General features: G+C 41.8%; 2 protein-coding genes across 2 annotated transcripts; one reads left to right on the top strand and one right to left on the bottom strand.

Annotated features, from left to right (window-relative positions):
- Window positions 1-1,838: 1,838 nt before the first annotated feature.
- Window positions 1,839-3,697, bottom strand: LOC117741770. Its single transcript, XM_034548995.1, has 4 exons — window positions 3,517-3,697; window positions 2,840-2,987; window positions 2,451-2,655; window positions 1,839-2,149 (listed from the first exon to the last, which is right to left on the bottom strand). The coding sequence occupies exons 1-4, from the start codon at window positions 3,630-3,632 to the stop codon at window positions 1,839-1,841; spliced, it is 780 nt and encodes a 259-aa protein (XP_034404886.1). The 5' UTR covers window positions 3,633-3,697.
- Window positions 3,698-11,219: 7,522 nt separating this feature from the next.
- tsr1 (TSR1 ribosome maturation factor) lies at window positions 11,220-19,883 on the top strand. Its single transcript, XM_034548934.1, has 15 exons — window positions 11,220-11,398; window positions 12,644-12,747; window positions 12,830-13,058; window positions 13,288-13,422; window positions 13,547-13,998; window positions 14,348-14,492; window positions 14,862-15,049; window positions 17,178-17,386; window positions 17,504-17,663; window positions 17,765-17,875; window positions 18,006-18,138; window positions 18,580-18,696; window positions 18,845-18,985; window positions 19,105-19,179; window positions 19,591-19,883. The coding sequence occupies exons 1-15, from the start codon at window positions 11,272-11,274 to the stop codon at window positions 19,767-19,769; spliced, it is 2,505 nt and encodes an 834-aa protein (XP_034404825.1). The 5' UTR covers window positions 11,220-11,271; the 3' UTR covers window positions 19,770-19,883.
- Window positions 19,884-24,034: the final 4,151 nt, after the last annotated feature.

Below are 24,034 nucleotides of genomic sequence, written 5' to 3' on the forward strand. Positions count from 1 at the left end.
TGTATGTGTACACACTTAAAGCTGATTCTGATTATATAAATAACAATATATTAATTGAGGTAGTTTGCTGTTCCTGTAAAACTGAGCAATAGGGCCATTGGGTTCCCCAGGTTACATGTCAGTCACTAACACATTTACATGAGCAGCGTATGACCTTCCTTACCTCAGAGCAGCAGCTTATGACCTTCCTTAGCTCAGGGCAGTAGCTCGCATGTACTTCTATCTGATCCAATGACATCTGCACACTTCTAGATTAGCATATTTCTATATGTCAAGCACAAGTGAAATACTTCCCTAAAAGCAGAAACCTTCAGAATTAGTGGTGGCATTGCATTGTGATTACATTCCTGTATTTGACTGTATTTGCTGTATCTCAATTCTTCTGATTATTCCGTCTGCAGTTAATCTGCTCGCATGATTTACATCATCACAGTTTTGGCTTAGAGCTGTTCCAAATCACATGACTCGTCTGTCCACAAATGATTGTCATCAGTAAAGTGTCCACGGTCGGAGAGAGGACCGATCCATTCTCATTTTAAGTATATTTCCTTTTCTTCAACAAACTGTCACAAGTCATAACAACTATTTGTTGAGCTATCTGCCTTAGAAGGCAGATTGTGAAGGTCTTTTGACATTTTGTCTTTTCTTTGACTTATTTTGACTTTATCCATTTCTATAAACGTTTGTTCTTCATATTGCAAAAAATAAATAAAACTGGTTTGTGTTTGTATATTCCGACCAAAGTCCAGTCTTGCTCATCTAAGAGTGCCTTTGTAGTCTCATAAATGTAAGAGAGATCTTCCCCTATGAGAGGCTGACAGTTCAAACGAGAGTCAAAAGAAGAAAAGATGATTGTTTATTATTAACAGAACAGACAGCAGCAAGATGATAGGCTAACCGTGTCATTGTTTCGTTGAACTTATTGGATAGAGGAGACGGCTGATATCATGATCGACAGCCTGAGCAATGACACGACGAGTGAGCTTGCATGAAAAGTGAATGGCAGATGTATGAAACGTCCTGACCGAGCTTCCACTAAAACTTTATACCTGCTACAAGCTAAGGTTAAAATGGTGTTTACTATTATGTGATTTACTAACTTGGTTGGCTCAGATTGTTTATCATTGATGTTTGTTCTTGCTGTGTGATTATAGTGCTCAAAACATTAGCTGTGTTTTTCGTGAAGCAATGGGGGATAGATTGGCATCTACATTGAGGGTGTCAGGGCCAGAGTCCTGAAGCTGTCCTTCATAAACCACACGGGGTTCCTCCTTCAGTGGTGGACCTTTACATTGGGTGAAGACATGAAGTTTATTACTTTCTTTAAAATAAAACTATAAACATTTGAGTGACATATAAAAAATATATTTTCTCCCTTTAAACCTCCAACATGTAAAAAACCAATAAAACAAAAACATCCCGACTGTCACGTGTAGCCACCGAGAGACAGGACTCAAACTCCGACAACTTTGAAAAAGAAACTTTATTCTTCACGTAACCAGTGGAATTACTTAAATTGAGGAATCACAAAAAACAACAGGTCTACACCAAGTGATCACTAGGGATCTAACCAGGACGAACCAACACTGGGGCATGACACAAACAGGGTTTAAATACACAGGGATGGTGCAGGTGATTAGACACAGGAGGAAACAATCTGGGACAGGGCAGACAATCACAGGGACAGGAAGTGCAGGGAAACAGAGGACACAAGAGACGGGGACTTCAAAATAAAACAGGAAACAAGACACAAAAACTCCAGATCCTGACACTGACAGTTGAACCAATTAACAGCACAAACAAGAAGAACTTAGACATAAAAACCCCCCCCAAAAACATCAGTAGTGTTGACTATGTCTCCTTGTGATGTCGATGAGGCCTTTGAGTCCATCTTTAAAAGGTTGCGGCAGATTATTGACTGCATTGTCCAGCAGTACATCCGTATCTGGGCACTGCAGAGCAAATTCCATCTCTGCAGCTTCCTGGTCCTGTGCACTTTCAAATGGGTTTGTGCCAAAGTGTGACACTTGTGTCAGTGAGCCCACCTCTTGGTCGTACCAGTCTGCAGCCACTGATGCAGCCGGCAAATAGTCTGGGGACAGCTTCTTTGGGCATCCATCTCTGGCCAAGTAACTCGGGATCCCCTTCCCTATAATAAGAATTGAATGTTTAATAGTGGCTTTCTCTTTGAAATTAAATAGTTGTAATTATGTGGCCCCTCTGTGCATTTGAGAAATTGACCTAAAATCTGCCTTGGAGGTGGAACGAAAATGAACACAATCAGTGATAATTTAAGGCTGACTATTTCTGCAATCACAACCATGCCATTCATTGCAACATGCTTCCTCTAGTGTTTGATTAAACATGTTTCAGAAACATTCAATAGCAAAACATAGCGAAAAAAATGATTCACATTAAAAAAGGCTTGAAAGACCAACCCGAACACATACCTGGAATCCTGTGTGCATTCCATGCTTCCACTGTTCGGCTAACACCGAGCTGGGCCAGCTGGCATGTCAAAGATGACACACAGAATCTGGTTATCCTGTCCTCCATGTCCAGCTCCTCCTGATCCACCAGTTGGACCAATGCCGCTTCCAATGGGTAGTTAACCCGGTTGTTTACTTCTTGCCAGATTCTCTCGATTGTGTGATTCTGTCATTGCAAAATACAGACATTTTCAGATTCCCCCCCAGACTAACTTACTTGCACAAATTTCAATATCTTCAGTTATCCATATTGAATAATTAATAAAAGTGTATATTAATTATTGAATTACATGTTGATTGACTTTATAATCAGCAAAACCATTGCACGTCGATATTTCGAACTGAATCACCTTTGTCGATGGTGTTTGCTGATATGGTGGCGTTTCAGTGTTGTGGCGGTGGTCGGCCAACTTCTCCTGCATGAAAAGAGTTAGGTAGAACTCCTTTCCATGATCCACTCTGACCTGGTCCCACATCCCATATTCCATTACTGCACTCCTGCGAGAAAACATAACATTGCCAGACAGCAGTATGGAAGGTAAGGCTAATGGTGTCAGATACCTTTAGAAAATGTGTAGTAGGTCTTGTGTTGTCAGGTACTGATGAGGTGAGATGATGTTTAACTTGCTGCTTAAAAAGGGTTTCTGTAGTTTTCAATAAGTTCAATTTAAGTCCTATTTTAGTCCATTATGAATGCAATTTAATACTTTGATTAAGTCCAAACTAGAAAAATGTACATTATGAAGGTTTTCTCATGCGACTAATCCCTTGAAATACTTAAATTGAACATTTCCTTCATGTTGGTTTCATTTTGTACTTTTGTTACATTGTGCGAAATACAAAGTGCTCCCCAAAATACAATAACAATCTATATTGAATTTAAATCCACTTTCGAAATTGTGCATTTCTTCATAATCAAATAAAGATATTCTGTTTTAATTGCATTTTTTAGTTTTTAAGGACCCACATAAACCCTGTTAAAACACCTTATGAAATGAGGTGCAAGGACAACAGTGTTTTCATGTACCTGTAAACGTCACTGTAGATGGTGAGGTTGTTTTTTACCGGCATAGTAGCTCGTCCAACAATTTTGCTGGAGAAGTCATCGATTGCCAGCACATGAGTCACTCCAAACGTGACCATTTTTTCATTTTGGTCTATGTGGATTTTGTGACCCACATAGCCTCCGTGATATTGACCAGGGTTGAGGTTCCTTGCTCCCTTAAAGACCGACAAAAAATAACATCATGAACTCATTACATAACACAACAATACTCTAATTTGAGAAAAAAAACCTATAACTGGCATCGTGCCTTATGTGCGTGAATGTTGCGCAAAACAGCTCCAACACGACCCTCCGCTGCAAAGACACCCGCAGCTGCAAGATACTCAGTCATCATCTTCCTGCCATAAGTCCTGCCAGTCTTAAGGCAAAGAAAGGAATACATGTTGCATTGTAATGTTAATCCATGAAATGTCAACTTCCACAGTGTAAACAATTAAATGACTATTAATTGTTAAACGCGTTGAATTGTAGATGATTATGAAAACCAGTTGCAGGTTAAACATGTTTTACTCGATACATTTTAATACTTGTAAGAGCCAAATTAAATTCAGTACAATATTTAGTTAACTTGAATATTACAAAGATGTCGTTATCATTTGTTATTGTAATAAATACAAGCAAGATACAAACTGACACGGATCACACTTTATGACAGGTATTCGCGGCTGTGGAGCCGCACAGTTTTCCGACCGTGTTACAATAACTAATAACTACTAAATACAATAACTATTACGGAGTTACACTTACACACGCATAACTTAAAGTATAACCTACCTTATAACTAAGTATAACATTAACACATGTATAGTTTCGTTGTATGTATTTTGTCGTTAAAATAAATTAACTGCACCTTACCTCTTTTATTGAATTGAAGACCGCAGCTTCAAGTTGTTGGTCCGTCACTCGCTGTCTTTTTAGCCCGTGGACTTTACAAAACCTCCGAATATTGCTCATGGACGCTCCTCTACTCAAACCACATTCAAAAATCAAGTGGTGTTGTATGTCCACGTAAGTACAGCCCCTATGCCTCATTGTTTGTACAATGTCTAAATAGTGTAACAGGCTGAAGTCCATACTGCGTGCTTCAGTGCAAAAGCGTGTGCAGCAGTGGCGAGTGTAAAGACAGTGGGTAAAGGTTCCCGTCAAAATAGTATTTGTATTTCTCGCACAGGTGGTGTCGTTAGAAAGAGAGTGTGTGCGTCTGAGATTGGGATGAAATAGGGCGTGTGTCACTCTGTTAGTCAGTCTTTAGAAATCCTATAGCACCATATTCATTAGGAGAGACATGAACTAATAATAATAGTGTTTCATGTCCAATAAAAGTGTATTTAGGGGGAAAGTGAGAAGATAAGAAACATTGATTTCTTTGTTTGAAGTTTGAAATGTGTACAACTTTATATATGGGGCTGTGAACAGGTGTGTGTGTGTGTGTGTGTTCGTGTGTGTGCGTGTGTGTGTGTGCGTGTGTGTGCGTGTGTGTGTATAACATAACAAGAGGGTTAACCAACAGGGTGACCAGAGCACATTGCAGTTAATTAACAGTTACCAAAGAACATGGAGGATAAAGTGACTCTTTGGAGAGGACTTCGACAACTGCAAATGCGGGAAATTGACATAACCCTGGATAACGTTGCCATAATATTTAAGGTTAGTACACATTTACAATATTGCACCACAAAGTGGGTATTTAGACCGGAAAACCTAGTGACATTAATTTATTCAGCACATCTTCTTTAACTTTACCAGCTCAAATGAAGTATAGCAGATCATTCGGTCAATTTTAGCGCACGCACGCACGCACGCACGCACGCACGCACGCACGCACGCACGCACGCACGCACGCACGCACGCACGCATACATACTCTTGTGTGCATGAGAGAGCAGTATAGTAAAAATAACTGACATAAAGATTTTGTAATCTCTGTGTTTGCAGCTGACGCCCAGGACAATTTTTATAATTGACAATACGGGTGTTGTCCTGGTGCTCAACTGGGTACTTTGGGGATATTACTGTCGGTGGACGGTATGAAGTGTGTGGGGAAGAAACCCCTGCCTCAACGGCCACAGCAAGCCAGCAGCCAACCCAACCAAACCTCTTCTGTTTTGGAGGCAGGCCTGTGGTGTTCGCTGGCCATCCAGGACATGCTGCACCTGCCCAAGTTGGACGAAGTTTTTCCAGGTTTGTTTAGACCTAAAACAAATATAGAGCTGAGCATTTCTAATTACAATGCACTGAGGGCAGCCTTCTGATTATTCTTGAAAAAATAAAAAACATTGCATGTTTACAGGCTGAAAAAGAAAAACAACTTGCTTAATGTCTCTCTTTACATTGGTTTTCTCTCTAAACAGGAACATATCCATAGGGAGTGTGGATGGGGGTACCCTTCGGGCTGATGGGGGTACCCTTTATATAATTTTTAAAGAGCATGAGGCCAATTTACAAGAGATTGGGGCGAAAATAAAAAATGACCTTGGCACGGAGGAAGAGGTAATACTCTGTGACGGCCAGGGGAACCGTTTGCTGGATGGGCCGGGGACCACTGGTATTGTAAAAACTTCCTTCCTACTTAAGTGTATCTTGTATGTCAATTCTTGTTTGATTCTTGTCTAATTAGCTAATTCCTTGAATTCATTTGACTTTTCATTCTATAACATTATTTCTGATGACATCTAATGATTATGTATAACCTAATCATTTACAAAGTAATACATTTGAAATTGAAATTTGAACTCCATTATTTTTTCTTTAGGTCTGGGGTTCTGGAGGCAGAATGCCCGTCGCATTATTGCCCTGCGAGACAGCTCCTACAGGGAGCTGATGCAGAAAAAGAGGCGGAGGACAGGGTAACAAGACCAGTGTTTAGTGCAATTTCTGAATGACCCAGTTATTGTGCCCCAATAGGCTCTGAAGAGTGACATGTAAATACACAGATCATAGAGTCTCCAAATGTAGAATGAACTATTTTGAAGTCACCGTGTCCTTTTGAACACCACTTGACTCAGAGCCAACACAAGCACATTGACAGAGACCTCTACATTCATAGTTGCTAATATTCTAGCAAGGCTAGTGTTTCACATAGAAGTCATATGAATCAGTCTGAAGACGTAATGATAACCCGTGCTGAATACACATCAATGGGATAAATTATGAGAAATATATTTTTGTGAAGCGGGGATGACCTACTTGAACTTTGTATTTTCTAAACTCTGTTTTTATATACGTATCTCCCTCATCCTCTCATCCCCCCACTCCCCAGTCGCATAGATGATGCAACAGTTGAGAGGGTGGAGGAGCTGTTGCTGGCAGCAGAAGCACTGCCAGCAATTACTCAGTCACTCAAGGAGCTCGGGCAATACGCTCGAGCAAATAGTCGACACGGTGGCCCTGACGGACCCCCAGGTGACCACCGTAAGGGCCACTTTTCAGTGCCTCATCTGTCGAAGTTAGTGACTTTTATATAATTTCTGTATGAACAAGCCATATTCTGCAGCATTCAATTAAAGTAATTGCTTTACCCTCTTCAAACTGCCCAGTCCCATTAGTGGGTTCATTATTACAAACCAACACCGCACTGCAGAGCTTTGTTCAGATTTCTTTTTGAACATTTTGATTCTAGTGCAGATTCCATAGTTTCAGAAGATAACACGTATGTCCGGCTTTATTACAATACATGTGTATTAAAGACATTTCGATGGTTTCTGTGAGATGCTGCAGCCGTAACATGACGGCGTCTTGACTTTGAATGTTTTATTCAATACAAGTGTGACGGGGCTTCAATGAGGCTGCAACCAGCAGACACGATATGTGTCAATATATTCAAATGGGAGTAAGTCAGATAATATTGGTATCATGCAAATAAGAATAATAAGGGGAAAGAATTGTCAAAATAACATGTTTGCCTTTTTGAAAACCGACTACCCAATATTTCAGCATATTCCCAGTTAAAACAGTAGATGGGAAAACATCAATGTTTCACATAGTAGCGTTAACAGATATAGATCTTGTTTACTTTCATTCCATAAATTATCTAAAATTGTTTATTTTGCAGATGTCATGGACTACCCGGTGGTGGCACAATGCCGCCACAGCCTCATTGGGTGCCGGGTCTGTGTGGACCGATGGACCGCCACCAACAGTCACTGCCCCAAGTGCAGGGACGAGGCCTTTGAAGGCAATCAATTTTGCATAACAGGGATGGGGGAGGTTATCGACATGTTGAGGGACACCATCCGCAATAAAACATTTTTTTTCATACATGGTTCTGTTTTTTGTTCGTTGTTCTATTTGAGTTCTTTGTTTATTGTTTATATGTTAAAATTGTAATAAATGTTTTTGAATTTGACCATAACTTGCCCTACATTTACTTTAGAGTCCTTTGTTTATTCTTGTGACTGACTAAAACGTTGGTTGTTATAACACACATAGCTCTGACTGACTGGTTGGAGGACTGATTCTGAAAATTACGCAAATCTGCTTTGTCCTGTGAAACTGCTCGACTGCAGTGTTATTCATGAATGTAGATCAATCACAACAAGATCAATCACATCAGGTATGGTTCATATTTGTGGTTACACTACCAAAACGTAGTTTTTCCTTTATTACTTGACTGACTTGAAAGTTACATAAGCACCACTTAAAATTCCACTTCACTGAGGTATTAGAGCGAGGGGTGTTGCCCCCAACTGCTCTGGAGAAATCTTACATGTTAGAGGAAAAAAGAAGAAAAAAGTATATTATCGTTAGCTAGTTTGGAGACCCCAATAGTGCTCTCCAAGTATTTGTTTGTAGCTTTCCTCTCTTCGGTGCATGAAGACTCATGAAGCCCCAACAGAAGTCCATTTGACTTTGCTCACTTTAATCAAAGGAGACGTGTCCTACTGCCTGTATAGAATCACAAGCACCTGCTACCTGGAAGGGATCTGATCATTTAAGCCCCTATGAAGGCCAAAATAGTGTACTCAGGCTAAATGTGACCTTTGACCTTTTGCGATGATAGGTCAAATTAATCAAATGTATGCCAAAAGAGGAAACTAATATTGTATTTCAAGATGATGACGTCTCTCTTTCACTATAACCCGTTGAAACATTCCCATCTCCCACAAAAATGGCATTCCAATGTCACTAAACAATCTCTACTACATTTCAGCGACATGTTTTTTCCTCTCAGGTTACAGTCACAGTTTAACAGTTTTAAACAGCCCCCCTCCAAAAGCAGGTTTCTGCATACCAGTGTTATGGGATGGGAACTTCATGTTTATGAGACAGTGCCATGCTGGTTTGTCCAACATGCTAAAGAGCTGATAATCTGTTGCATTGGTTCCCAACCCAAGTCCAGCCTGACGGTCTGCATCCCCCTACAGCTCCAGAGGTCACTCTGAGAGGTCACGAGACGGTAACATGGTAGCAAATAACAAAATAGAACCAATTCATCTGGTTTGTGCTCTTGTGAGATTTGGTCAAACTTTTTGTATCTCAATGGCATTTGGACCACAGCATTTGACCAACATTATATCTTCTCATCTTGGCCCTTTGACTCTGTACCATTCAATGCAGAATTTAAGTGACAAATCAATCAACGAGGTATGGTATACTGCCATCTACTGGTAGGAAGGTAAACCCTTTACTCTGCATCACCTCATACAGGCTCTGCTCAAGAAACAGCACAATGAGGTGGACATATACATATGATGCTAACAGCAACAACTCTACACACACACACACACACACACACATTACTTTGATTGAACTATATTAGGAACTGTGTTGCAAATTAACCATGAACATTAAATATCAGAGGAAATAAACGGCATTAAATACATCTGTATCAATAACCTACAAAGACACAGGTCAATTTAACTAAATGTATGGTTTACATACACGTATACTGCCATCTAGTGGTAGGAAGGTAAACGCTTTACTCTGCGTCTCTGTGTTCACTCAAGAAACAGCACAATGAGGTGGAAATATATATATATATAAAAACTCTACACACATATTACTTTGATTAAACTATATTAGGAACTGAGTTGCATTAAAGAATGCAACGATTAATTGAAAAGTTGATTCTTGCTGGACCCGGAGGTTCTAGCCAATTACAGGCCTATCTCCAACCTTGCCTTCCTGTCCAAGGTGTTAGAGAAGGTAGTCGCTTCTCAACTTCAGGACCACCTCAAACATAACAACTTGTTGAAAAAAAGTTTCAGCACTGAAACGGCTTTGCTCAGGGTTTACGAATTACCTGCTGATGACAGCCGATGCAGGATCACCCTCACTCCTCATCCTCCTGGACCTGACTGCTGCGTTTGACACAGTGGTTCACACTCTCCTCCTAGAGCGCCTCTACACTGCTGTCGGACTATCAGACTCTGCACTCAAGTGGTTTCAGTCCTACCTTTCTGGCAGAACTGAATATGTCTCACTGGGAAGATGCAAGTCCAGACTGCTCCCTGTCTCCTGTGGTGTTCCGCAAGGGTCGGTCCTCGGCCCCATCCTCTTCATTATTTACATCCCCCTCGGTCGTGTCATCAGCAAACATAGGATGTCCTTCCACTGCTACGCTGACGACACACAGCTTTACATCAAAACTGCCCCAAGCCCCTCTGCAGCCATTTCATGTCTCACCGCCTGTCTTGAGCAACAACTTTCTCCAGCTAAACAGTAGCAAAAATAACCTCAAAATTGTGTTTGAGTAAATTACAGTACTTAAGTAAATTAATCTCTTTCCCCCACTGTTAAACATCTATTGAATCTGTGAAACCGTTACACAATTTTAACCAACGTAATATAAGTATTATCTTCCATGATAATTATGCAAATCAATTTCTCAAACGGTGTGCCTGTAATGAGTGACAGGAAAGAGGACTGAATATCAGAGGATGATGACAGAGAGAGGGCATACATCCTTTTAGTGGTTTGAGCTCATAAATCTATCTACAGTAGTTATAGTTAGTAGTAGTAGTAGTAGTAGTAGTAGTAGTAATAGTAGTAGTGGGCAGCCTATAGTATTTGTGATCATGTTTATTTACATTTTTATAGATCGTACTAAGAATAGAAACTTTTTTGATTTTGACGTTATCTTGCTTGTTGCGGTTTATTAGAGGGCAGTGCACAGGCTACTGTGGGTCATAGCCTACCTACGCCAACACAACAGTCAACACCGTTAAACGTTCTCTCACATGCTTCACCATCTGCTCCCGGTCATAGACAAACTTTCAACAACTAGTAACACAAACAACAACATCCCATCTCACTCCCTCTGCCAATCCCAGGTGCGTTCATGTGTGCTAACCTACCCCCATAGTTAGGATGATTGACAGGTTTTACAGCTACACAGGTCATGAGACAGTGACCTCCTGAATTCAGTAGATGCAATAACCATTCTTCTTATCTAGAACAACGTCTTCCTGTAACCACATCAACACTTACACTGTGAATGGAAGCTGCAGCAGATTTATTACTTTTTGTAATATATTGTAATTTATATATAGACTATGTTACGGCCTCGTTTAACTTTGTACAGATTGTATACAGTAATACAATTGCAGTACTAATTCATTGAACTGTATGTAGGAAATGCATCCCACAAACCTTATGTTTACATCATCATGACCTCGGCTTTTGTTTTGAAAAGATAATCTCCCCGGAGAGTCTGAGGACACGCCTCTGTCATGACGCCTGTGCGAGTGCGGAAGTGACTGTGGCCTGACTTTCCCACATGGTGAAAATGGCTGCGAATGAGGAAAAACAACAGGGCCACAGACCCGGCGTATTTAAACAGAAAAATAAAGGTCACAAACATGGCAAGCACCGGACGAAAGGTGAAATTGAGAGAGAAAACAAAGGTAAGCAATCTTCAGTTATACTGGGTAACTGCTACGTTTGGCTTGTGGCTGTGGCCAGATCTCTGCAAACACGTGGTTTCCAGCGGATTTTGGATGACGTCAGTAGAGTAGAACATGGTTAGCTAAATGTAAATCAATTTCTTGATTCATACACGTCTTAGTAAGAAATTGCGTATAAACGCCCGACTACATGACGTTGGTAGTCACGAGCGTACAGCCATCTTTAGTTGAACCATGACCCTTTTTTAAAGCGCAGGGGACCAATCAGGCCCCCAGATATCGCAGCACAGCAGCTGTCTTACTCTATTAATCGGCACTACTTTACGTTCATGTATTTGTATTATCGCATGATTTAGATTAACATTCATTAAAACTGCAACATTGTAACGTTGGGCTATTAATACAATGCATTGTATTAATATTAATGTACAGTCGCACTGCAAAAAAAACACACCACTATTTAAGTGGTTGTATCATAAAACAACGTTCACAATTAAAGTTATAGCTCAAAGGAATAGTTTTGTAGTTGTTTTCAACACAGGGATTCGAGTAACACACTGACAATATGAAATATCCCATCTCCTGTTACATGTTTAGAACTACTAGATAAGAGAAGTGTTGATTGATCTCTCTGGTAATCTTTGAGGAAAATCATCTTATCAATACTTTTCTGAAAAGTTAACATTATAGGCAACGTCACAAAGTCCAAGACAACAGATCTGCAACAAACAGATTTTTAAATGTTGTCCATCTAGCAGCAAAGAAATGATCAGTCAGAACTTCAATAGTCGACAGACAGCCATGTGAATATCTTCTTCAAACACTGTTCTGATATCCACTGCAGATGTAATGGCTGCTTATAATTACATTTATCGAAAGGACACTTGAAACCCAACAGCAGTACAAATCTTGAGTTCTAAAACTACGAAACTCTAAATGTTCAACATAATGATTTTGACACAAACCAACACCTGTTTTTACACACATGCATTAATGTGCTGCAGCAGGGTGGTGCCTCATGCCCGACGTCAGGAGCAGGATGGCAATATATTGTACGAGAAAGTCTTTTTTAAAGCTTTTAAAGCAATGTTTTTTACACTTGTTTTTCATACAGTGCAAATACTATGACGTTTTCTCAATATCCAAATCAGCTTTTGAAAAGTGTGCACCTACATGTATATTTATGACTTGATTTGAGATCTTCCACAACATAATGATACATCCATGTGTTGACCTGTCTCTTAGGGAGAGTGTCAGTGACGGCCCTTACCAAGAAGCAGAGGAAGGAGGAAAAGAGGATGGACAGAAGGCACAAAGCCAACCAGCTTCGCAGGAATAAGAAAGACATGGTAATTGTTTTTCTTCACATGAAGAATAGTCTTTGAATTCCTGATTTGTGCTGCAGAGTTCCCATGCCTCTTGTCCTTTTAGGTCCTGACAGAGAAGCGACGTCTCGGCACCAGGGACGGTCCTCCGCATTTGGTCGCTGTGGTGTCACTCCATGCCGGAGTGGATGCCGGTGCTGTTACCAAACTGCTACGCCAGGAGGGTGCTGGGGGTGTCATACATCAGGAGCGGTGCGTCAGTGGCGTCAGTGACAGTTTTGGGCTGCTTATGCCTCGTTTTAAGCAGAGGTTCACCTTTCTAAGCCACAGCACGGGTATGTATTGAGTGATGCCGAACAGTTGCTTTGAAAAGTGGAATAAATTGAGTTAAATGCAGTTGATTTTTATAATAATATTGTTTTCAACCGTTTTTTAATTATTGTTTTAATTAGTCTTTTAAATAATATAAAACAAAAAAAGCACTCGCACCAATTTAAAACAAGTATTTATAGATTGTTACATGTTGTCCCATTCTTGAGCTTCTCTCATGGTTTCTTTGGACAGCTGACATACACTCCCTGCTGGATGTGGCAAAGATTGCAGATAGCCTTGTATTTGCGCTGGACTCTGCTGAAGGTTGGGACAGCTATGGCGACTACTGTCTATCCTGCCTCTTTGCCCAGGGCCTCCCCAGCCATGGTGGGTACAAACCTGAACACACTGCTGGAGCTTTTAGACTCCTCCATTCACACATTAGGATTGATTGTTGTTGCAGGAGATTTTATAAGCGCTTGTCTCTCTGTTGCTAATTTCCCCCTTGTAGCACTGGTGTGTCAGGGTGTGTCTGATCTTCCTGTGAAGAAGAAGGTTGAGTCCAAGAAAGCTTTGTCAAAGATCACAGAGATCCGTTTCCCTGATGCCCGTCTCTTCCCCCTGGATTCGGAGCAGGATGCCACTCTGCTTCTCAGACACCTCGGCACTCAGAGACAGAGAAAGCTTGGTTTCCGCTCCAGGCGTTCCCATGTTTTGGCTCAGCATGTCACTTTTGCAGCCAACAGCCCTGAGGGGACAGGTGGTGCGCCCACTGGCCTGGGCACCCTCTGCGTCTCAGGGTACGTCCGTGGCCGTCCTCTACAAGTTGACAGACTGGTGCACATCAGCGGACATGGAGACTTTCAGCTCAGTCAGATTGATGCTCCATCAGACCCTCTTCCCCTCAACTTAACAACAGCCAGACCAGCAAAGCCAGGCAAGAAAGGAGATGTTGACATGCAGGTAGGTGAAGAGGCTTGAAACATCCCAGTGAATATGGGATCCCATAACAATTTGTATCTGTTTCTTTCAGTTGCATAATATTGGAGTACTTACTATGTGGCACAAATGTAATTTGACAACATTTAAATCAGTCTACTTGAGGATATCAGTTTTTAAAATTTGTTAAATGAATGAAAATAGTGGCAGACTGGAACAATCCAAGAATGGAGAACGCTCTGCGTGATGGAACATGCAGAAAACACTGGTCCTTGATTGGACAAGCTGACTTTTACAAATGTGTTTAGATTGTTTGTGCATTTAGTTTAATCTTAACTTTCCCATTTACCTCAGTCATCTTTGTTTCCCACAGGATGGAGGGGAAGATGAGGCTCCAGTGAGGGTGCTCATGAAAGCAAACCCATCCTGCAGGGAGAGTCTGCTGGCAGAAGCCGAGGTGGACCCCATGGATGGAGAGCAGACGTGGCCAACAGAGACTGAGCTTTTGGAAGCTGAAGGTACACATGATAGCATTTTGAGACGATACAATTGGTAAGACGAGGATTAGATATTGTAAGTATAGGTGTTGAGGTCTCATCGGCTGGAGTTGGAGCATTCCTGTTGCACTGGGCTCAACATAAAATTATAACTGAAAGAGACGTCACCCTGGCAGCCTTCAAGGGACCAGAAAGCAAAGTCAAACTGTACATTGCAATATTTTACTAGTACCTGACACAAGTTATAAGATGATTTTTGGCAACCAGAAATAACTTGTGTACTAACATGAGTTTCTTGATTAAAATGTGGTTAGTTTTCACATACAATCCAACCTGCCACAATAAGGCGGGTCTCTAAACGTTTCTTTGATGTTTCTCTTTGCTGTTTAGAGGCCAGTAAGAACAAACGTGTGATCAAGGTCCCTAAAGGAACATCAGACTACCAGGCCTCGTGGATTGTTGATGAAGACGAGGAGGAGAATGGAGAGATCGACGAAGAAAGCAGTGAAGAGGATGACGATGATGACGACATGTTGGACGAGGCCATGGATGGAGAGGATGACGACATGAACTCTCAGGTACTTATTTACTCGTTAGCATTTTAAGCCTTTGTCACGCACAGTGGAGAGTTGACTGGCAACGGAGGAGAGCGATGCTACAAAGGTCTCCACAGGTTGCACTTGAATTGGGGATGTGAGGTTTCCGGTCGGTCTCTTAACCGCTCAGCCATGAGTCGCCTACAGATACAAGAAGCTTATGCGCCATTATTATGAAATATTATTTCATTGGCATAATCTATATCTATAGTTTGAATAATGTTCAGTATGATTGTGCAGTGCCATGCTCAAATACATTTTAACAAAGTGAGGTGAAAACTTAGTGTTCAGTCTGGGCCGGCAACTACCTTTCAAATTGATCAGTTTACTGTTTTGTCCATTAATGTAAAGACAAAAAACTAAATTTCTACCTCGCGGTTGTTGTATGTCGTTGTCCAAAATGTCATCTCTTTGTCACTTTAGACATATGTGCAAAATTGTTGTTATTTGCATATACATTCTTGAGTTATGGCCCAACCCATTTTTTGTGAGGTCACAGTGACCTTTGGCCACCAATTTCCATTCAATTTATCCTTGAGACCAAGTAGACGACAAATTTGAAGAAATTTCCTTTTGAGCTGCCACGTTCATGAGAATGGACCAGATGGAGGGACGGAAGGACAACCCGAATACGCCCCGGCACAGATGTCACGGAGGCATTTTCAAATTACCAAATTTTTCTCTTTCTTAAACGATAAGGATTTAGTCTATAATTATGAGTTAGAAAATAATGCTCAAACCTTGTAGAAGCTGAAGTCTACAAAGGTTTGACAGTGTATTTTGTAAAAAAAATATTACTTTATTATAAAAATGATTGTGGATTACATGTACATTTTCATTTTTATCAATTAATAGTTTCAGCACAAGAGTTTTAGTTTGGCCAGCTGCAGTCAGACATGCAGGATGATGAGCGCAGTAATCTGTGTGGAGAAGTCTGAGTGTCAGCGGTTCTGGGCTGAAGCGGTGCATACGTGAGCCACGATCAGTGCACCTTGTAACTGAGAGCCACTGTTTGTTTTCTCAGTGTCTGTCTCTGGCCTGCAGTGCCAGGCTGCTCACCACAACAATAGTGTTTGGAGCAGGAGTCCCGAGAGAAGCCTCCTGTCTTCCTGTCCTGTGAACAGAACTTCCTGTCTGGACGAGGGGGAGGGGGTCGGTCGACCATTTATTTTTTTCCAGCTCTGCTTGAAAAAAAGTCGGGGAAACTCTCCTTATGCAAAGGTTTCATTACGATCTGTGATTTTTATTAGCATGGGTTTGATGTCACAGTTAACATACAAGGATATGTAATTAGGAGAGGGGAACAATAGGCCAATGGGTACTTCAAATTATCATGATTATTTTTGCAGCATGGATGTTGGAACGGCTGTGAATAAACCCCATGCTGAGTGCTTTTCTCTCATGTGTCTGGCTTTGCCTGTAATTTGCCAGTTGAAGGAGCACGTCCATGTCCTCTTTGATGATTAATTTCCTCATACAAAAATATTGTCAACGGAAGTTGAGTTTCTAGATATTTTAAGATTCAATGTCTGGAAAAACTGTAGACTGTTGTTTGTAGGCACACTGGGAAGGCACAGCATTTAAATATATGCAAACCAGGGGTTCCCATAGTTTGAATTCTGGCAACTCCTTATCACATTCACACATTCCGACTCACAACCCTGTTCTTATTGTAGCTGGGTGAGCCTTGTTTGTGTTTGGCTATAATACAATTGCTATACTTAGAATCTCTTTGACTGCACTTGTGTTCCCAACATGTGCGTCTGGTCATTGTTTATAAAGTATTATGACTGCAGTTTAGAAAGTTGGAAGGCAAAAAGCTGCCTTGATAAGTTCGAGCAAAGTTGCGTGTGTATAAAAATATGTGCAGCAGCAACAACAACAACAAGAACAACAGTATTACTGATACAGAACAGCAAGAGAATAGTAGAGAAACCTGTTCATCTAAGTATGTTCAAATGGATTGAACATTGAAGTCTTTGATGTAATGGCTCATAGTTTTAACAGGTTGAAGTCTCAACCTCTCCTAGTCACTGTAGCTCTGAGAAGACTGCCGCCACCCCAAAACATAAGGTTATGACCATGCTCTCTTTTATAAAACTCTTTTCAGGAGTCAGGTTTAGGCTGTGCCTCAGAAGAGGAAGAAGAGGAAGAGGAAGAGTTGTGCTCCACAGAGCGAACTGGAGCAGATCAACGCTACGATGAGCACATTGATGAGGCTGCAGAAGAAGAAGGCCTGAAACGCTACCGTGAGGCTCGAGCCAATGAATTGTTTCCAGACGAGGTGGACACGCCCCTTGACATGGCAGCTAGAATCAGGTCAGTTCCGACCACTAGATATTTAAGTATTGTGAGTTTAGCTTAGAAGGGAAACTAATTCTGCCAGTATTTGTCTTTACTGCAGTCTGATCTCACAGCATTCTGTCCTCTGTCTAGGTTCCAGCGCTATAGAGGCCTCAAAAGTTTCCGCTCCTCGCCCTGGGACCCCATGGAGAACTTGCCACTCAACTACTCGCGCATCTTCCAGTTTCAGAGTTTTGATCGCACTCGTCGCCGCATACTGGCCGAGGCTGCATCTGAGGAAGAGGGAGCCATGGTAAAACATTCAAAATCCAATGGGGTTGTCTTCATTTGTAAATGCTCTTTTGTTGATCTTAGATTTGTGGCTTCACTGACTCTGAGGCACTTCTGTTTCAGGTTGGCTGGTATGTTACGCTGCACATCAACGATGTGCCTTTTTCTGTGATGGAGAGCGTCCAGTCAGGCAGACCTCTGATGATGGTGTCTCTCTTGCCCCATGAACAAAAGGTCTGATCCCCAGTTTTAACATCTGAAAGACTCTCTGTCTGAATTTGTAACTGCCCATTTAAAACAAAGTCACAACAGCACACTTGTTATTGATTTTTCTGTCCTCATAAATTCCCCATTCTGTGCACAGATGTCCGTGATGCACCTCTTGGTGAGGAGACACCCGAGCAATACAGAGCCGATCAAATCTAAAGAGGAGCTGGTGTTCCACTGTGGATTTCGGAGGTTCAGGGCATCGCCTATCTTCTCGCAGCACACTTCAGGTACAACACCTGTCAATTGAGCCAATATGCCCTCGAACATACTCCAATTTAAACCGTAGTCTCTTATTAATAAAACAATATATTTTAAAATTGCTTTGAAACATGCATTAGCAGAATTGAGAGCTAAAGTAAATTAAGAAATGACTGACTACGACACATTAAGGGTTCACTCAAACCAGCATTAACAAATATTACCGTTACATTTTGTACCAAAAACACTAATTTTGCTGTTGTGACTGAGTTTAAACATTTTAATTGTAAGGATTTCCATTTGAATAGGACACCAAACCCCCAAGAACCTAGGGGTGATAAACATGATTTTGGTGTAATAGAAATTTAGTGTTGCCCTTTTTCCAAAACAGCACACAGTCAGATGTATATGCTGGATATACAGTAGTAAATGAATTTTTGAGTGTTGAACTCCGGTGTGCTCTTCTCTAGCTGACAAGCATAAGATGGAGCGCTTCCTCGTGCCAGATGCCCCCACCGTGGTGTCGGTGTACGCTCCCATTACCTTTCCCCCCGCAGGAGTCCTGCTCTTCAAACAAAATAATGATGGTGAGATGAGAAGTTGTGTCTATACTTGAAAATAAGTTGATGCCATTTGTGGTTCGGCTGCCTTGACTATCCGTCCTGCTGTCTTGTTTTTATTTGGGTATCCACTTGAGCTAATTTTGGTGTTGTGTTCCTGTTCCTGTGTCTCTAGGCATCCAGGACCTGGTGGCTACAGGCAGCCTGCTCAGTTGTGACCCTCAGCGTGTTATGCTGAAGAGGATAGTGCTCAGCGGACACCCATTCAAAATTAACCAACGCTCGGCAGTTGTCCGTTACATGTTCTTCAACCGGGGTAAGGGAATGTTCACATACTTTTTATTTTACTATGACAACAGAATATTCTGTGACTTGACTTTTCTGTGGCTTTTAATCTTCATAGTTTACTCTCCTTTTTGTTTCTTTCTGTGACAGATGATATCATGTGGTTCAAGCCGGTGGAGCTGCGCACAAAGTGGGGTCGAAGAGGCCACATCAAGGAGGCTTTGGGTGAGGAAATATAAAAACAAAACTCTGTGTGTGTGTGTGTGTGTGTGTGTGTGTGTGTGTGTGTGTGTGTGTGTGTGTGTGTGTGTGTGTGTGTGTGTGTGTGTGTGTGTGTGTGTGTGTGTGTGTGTGTGTGTGTGTGTGTGTGTGTGTGTGTGTGTGTGTGTGTGTGTGTGTGTGTGTGTGTGTGTGTGTGTGTGTGTGTGTGTGTGTGTGTGTGTGTGTGTGTGTGTGTGTGTGTGTGTGTGTGTGTGTGTGTGTGTGTGTGTGTGTGTGTGTGTGTGTGTGTGTGTGTGTGTGTGTGTGTGTGTGTGTGTGTGTGTGTGTGTGTGTGTGTGTGTGTGTGTGTGTGTGTGTGTGTGTGTGTGTGTGTTTTATCTGTATGATTCTGACTGCCATGTTCTATCTTCTCAGGAACACACGGTCACATGAAGTGTGTCATTGACAATCAGCTGCGATCACAGGACACTGTCCTCATGAATTTGTACAAGAGAGTGTATCCTCGCTGGACATATGACCCCTATGTGCCCTTGTCTTTACCCTGGGTCAAGAGAGAGGTCACTGTGGATATGAACGACTTGGACATGGAGTAGTGGAGACATGACAACACAAGAAAGACACCTGACATGTATTTACACAAATCTGATCTGTGTGATCAAATTACCTTTTCAAAAAGTGTAATTAAACTTAACTATTTTGATCCAAAATGTCTCCTTGATAATTGTTGTACATCCTGAGCCATGCTATTGCACTAAGCTATGAAGCCTCTATCTTGCTGCTGAGTCTGTTTCGGCCACTAGATGGCAGCAATGAATAAGTATCCGTACAGCTACTTCACTAATTTGTTGAGCAACTCTCATATTTGTTTAAAACGAATGAGTGACGAATATGAGTGACGGCCACGGAACAAATGGCTGTGAATGTGTTGAGTACTTTATAATTAAATGTGTTGCTAGTTTTTACATTAGTCATGTACCGTGCTCATTGCAATGGCAACTCTTTGAAGTCATGCAGATGTGGCTAACGCCTGCAGTCAGTAAAATGCAGTCACTGGAATAAATATCTGGGAGGACAACGATGGCCTTTTTCAAAATGTGTACATGTTATTCCTGTGTTCAAAGACCGTCCAAAAATATTAAACAACTAAAAACTCAAATTGGTGAGGTTAAGTATGAAGTGTGGAACTGCTTCAGCGACACTTAATTGGAAAAGATGTTAAAGATGACACAGAGCACCCAGGGGGGCTTTCTTTACAACTTTACGACTTCATAGTCTATGATATCCACGTTTGAGACACTTCTCTGGTTTGAGAGAAAGTATTTCATGTTCACAGATATTGATTGGACTTTCCTATGAAATAACATATTGGAAGTCTTAAGTTAGGTCAGGTTCCCTTTTCATCGTGGAAAGAAAAACATTTATTTATATAATCTTTTATCACAAACATACCTCAGGACAAAATGAAGAAAACAACGAATGTCTCACCAGTCTCGGGACACACACACACACAGACCATGACCTCTCTGTTGCTTTCAAACTGAAGTTGAAATGATTTGGGTCCTTTCCTGCCCCATGCTTCCTTGCGTAGGAAAACACAGATTTATGAATTGCAGTATTTATCATAAAACTGAGCTCTTGCATGCTTGCAGCAACATGATTCATCCTTAGGCTGTGTTGGGACTGCAGCACAGAGGCATGCCAATATGTCTGGGAGACCTGAAGGTGAAGACTTCGGGATGTTGAGGAGAACATGATCCAAGAAACGGAGAGCAAAAGTTCACTGTGTGCAAAAGTCGAAGAAAAAAGATAATACAATCGAGAAAGACTAATGTCTCTATTGCCCATGGGGGGCAAGCTGAGAGCTCTGGACAGTTTTGTGGTAACACTCAATTTATTTCCGACTTTACTATTTTTTTCATTATGTATTAAGGCAAGGGCACAGTAACTGATGTGTTGAACACATCTTGTTAAGGCTGAGGGGAGGGGTGTTCTGCTGGCCAGCAGTTCATGGCAAGGGGAGGGGGAATTCAATACCCCCTTGAAGGAGAATGTCCTAAAGTAAAACATGTACAAAACAGTTTAGATGCGCACACAAACAATTTTTCCCTTGACACTACCAATTTGAAACAAATAAACATGTTGCTGTTTGGGGACCAACTGCGACGTGGTAAGGCTGAATCCAGCCCATAAGTGAAGTGTGTTTTTGGCACAGGCCACCGTCAGAAGACTGGTGACTTAGTGCTGGTTGGATCAGGAATGTCTTGTGGTTCCCAGTTCACTGCCACCCCACTTAGTTGGCTCCCACTGAAGATATAATGGTTGAGAGGTTTTTCCGTTGGATGTGGATAAAGAAACGGAAGGAGAGAAAAGGGGGCAGTGAGGGAGAGAGAGATAAGGGAAGAGCCAGTTGATGTTGAGCATGAATAATACCAGAAGTGGTGGGAGGAAGTCAGTCAAAGGAATGTAAAAAGGGGGATGCATAGAATTTGGAAATTAAAGTAAAAAGTTAGTGGGTGAGAGAGAGACGGAGTGAAATGGAGGAGTGTGAGAGTTGAAGGCGGTGTGGGCGAGGGAATAGGAGAGCAAGAGTGGCTGGCGTTTATGGATTGCAGATGTGGCGCTATGGGGTTTTGGCAGGGGCCATGCGCGCCTGAATCCTGCACCGGCTGGGTGGCACCGGGGTGAGGGGGAGGTCACTGCACCGCAGCACACAGCCCATAAAACACTAAGAGTAGTGGGGGAGAGGAGAGAGAGAATAGGCCTCAAACACACCCTAACCCGGGACTGCAGGGCAGTGAGGGTGAGCAGATCACACTTTTGATTCAAGCACGCACAGGCCTACCCAAGCACCCTGCATATGTTGAGCCAGGCTACAGATAAAAGCCATAGCTCAATGCATACATGTTAAGTGGAGAGCTGATGAGCTTATCTCATATTTAAAATGGATGAACCCTTTGTAGACACCTCCTCCAACCAGGAAAAATCACACCATCTTCACTGTTATAAGGACTTTTCCCCCCTCTGTGTGCATAAATCCTGAATTTTGTGCCTTTGATAAGATTACAAGAGAGAAGAAAGCCGGCCATGTGTGAAGCAAAAATGTTGTCTGTACTCTTTCTATTCACATTATTCCACATATTCATTGGGAAATAACAATGAATGTGTTGAATAAAGTTACCAGAAATGCTCTCGGGCAAACGCACAGACTCCATACATCCTCTGAGGAAATCTCTTTCTTTCCCATTTAATAGCCAGTGCAATGGTAGTGTTCTGATGCTGGATTAACAATTCACTGCAGCAATTTGCAGTTGACTGCTCAGAGGGCAGTAAGTGTTTGATTGTTGACAGAGTTGAGAGTGTTGTTCACAATGTCTGCGCACAAAGGGATTTGAATAGCCAAACTTCTGCTTCCAATCATATTTCTTAAAGTGCCATTGGTGCTGACCAGCATCCACAATCTGGCATCATGCACACAATGAAAAGTATATACTTTTTGTTTGTTTGTTTAAAGGTAATTGAAGTAGAATTTCCTGCACAAACAATGCAGTTGTACAACTCAATGCTTGCAGGTGTGACTATTTAAATTGTAACAGTTTCTACTTGACTAGTCTGTAGGGGAGCACACTGACATGTCTATCAGATCAGATAAGATCTCAATTTCTACTGTTATGACTTTCCTTTCCTGTATGTGACACATATTGGCATGCACAAAAAGAGCTTGTTCCAAATTAGTTCGATGCAGCACTTTGCATATATAAAGTAGGATACAATTGTATTCATGTGACTGAAATATTAATGAATTCAAAATGGAAATACTTGAGTCAAATACTACAATCTCAAAAATGCAGTTAAGTGTGGTACTTGAGTTTCTTTTCAACCTCTTTTTCAGAAAACTATTTGTTTTGTTGCAACATTAAACCCAATGACAGCACCGGTATCATATTGTAAAACAAACTTTAACAGGCTCAAGTGTTTCTGGAAAAATGACACTTTGTACTGTTTTGCCCATAAAAACCTTTAAAGGAACATCCCATGCACTCTCCTATTTATGTAGGTGCTGCCTGACAGTACGTTCTCATTAGGTCAGCTCTGTTTTTCTCTTTCTTTTGTGATATCCTTCCTTCCCTCTCTTGTTCCCCCTTCTCTCCCCCTTAGCCTGGTCCTGACTCCCTGGTTCCTGGGGCCTGGCCAAGGCGTGTGTCCCTGGAGGAGCCAGAGAGGAGATGGAGAGAGGGGGCAGCAAGGGGGTGCAGAGACCGGCTCCAAAACCACAGCTGCAGCAGCCTCTCCTCTCCTCTCTCCTATTCTCCTCTCCTCTAATGCCTTCCCTCTTTGGCCTGGCACCCTCCCCAGCTCTGCCATTAATCAGAGGAGATGGGTATTTTGGTGAATGTGCGTTTGTGTGTAAAGGACAGAGATGCTGACTGTGTGAGTGGCTGAGTATTTATGTGTATCTCTGCTTGTGCTTATAGAGCTGGATGGGTCGGTAGTGATGGTATGGAGACCAGGATCTCACACAAAGCTGCAGAGTTCACCCAGAGAACAAAAGCAGGCGGGATGGAGGGAGGGAGGTTGACAGACATAAAGCCTGGTGAGCAGATTGGGACTGCCAGTGACTAAAACGAAGAAGTAGACAGATGAGCTGAAGAAGTTTTTTTAGCATCACAGGATGAGACCAGGACATCTAAAGGTGGCCCAAACCTTATTCGCAACTTACTGAAATCCATCTGATCTGACATTTTTGGAAAAAGGGGTTGCAACGGCACCTGCACACAAGTGTCAACTAAGCACAATGGAAAGTTCATGACTTGACATGTAACAAATTGCATCAAGGTTTGCTTCAAGCTGTGTTCTTCCT

Source organism: Cyclopterus lumpus, chromosome 13 (assembly GCF_009769545.1).
Source record: "Cyclopterus lumpus isolate fCycLum1 chromosome 13, fCycLum1.pri, whole genome shotgun sequence".
Classification (NCBI taxonomy): Eukaryota; Metazoa; Chordata; class Actinopteri; order Perciformes; family Cyclopteridae; genus Cyclopterus; species Cyclopterus lumpus.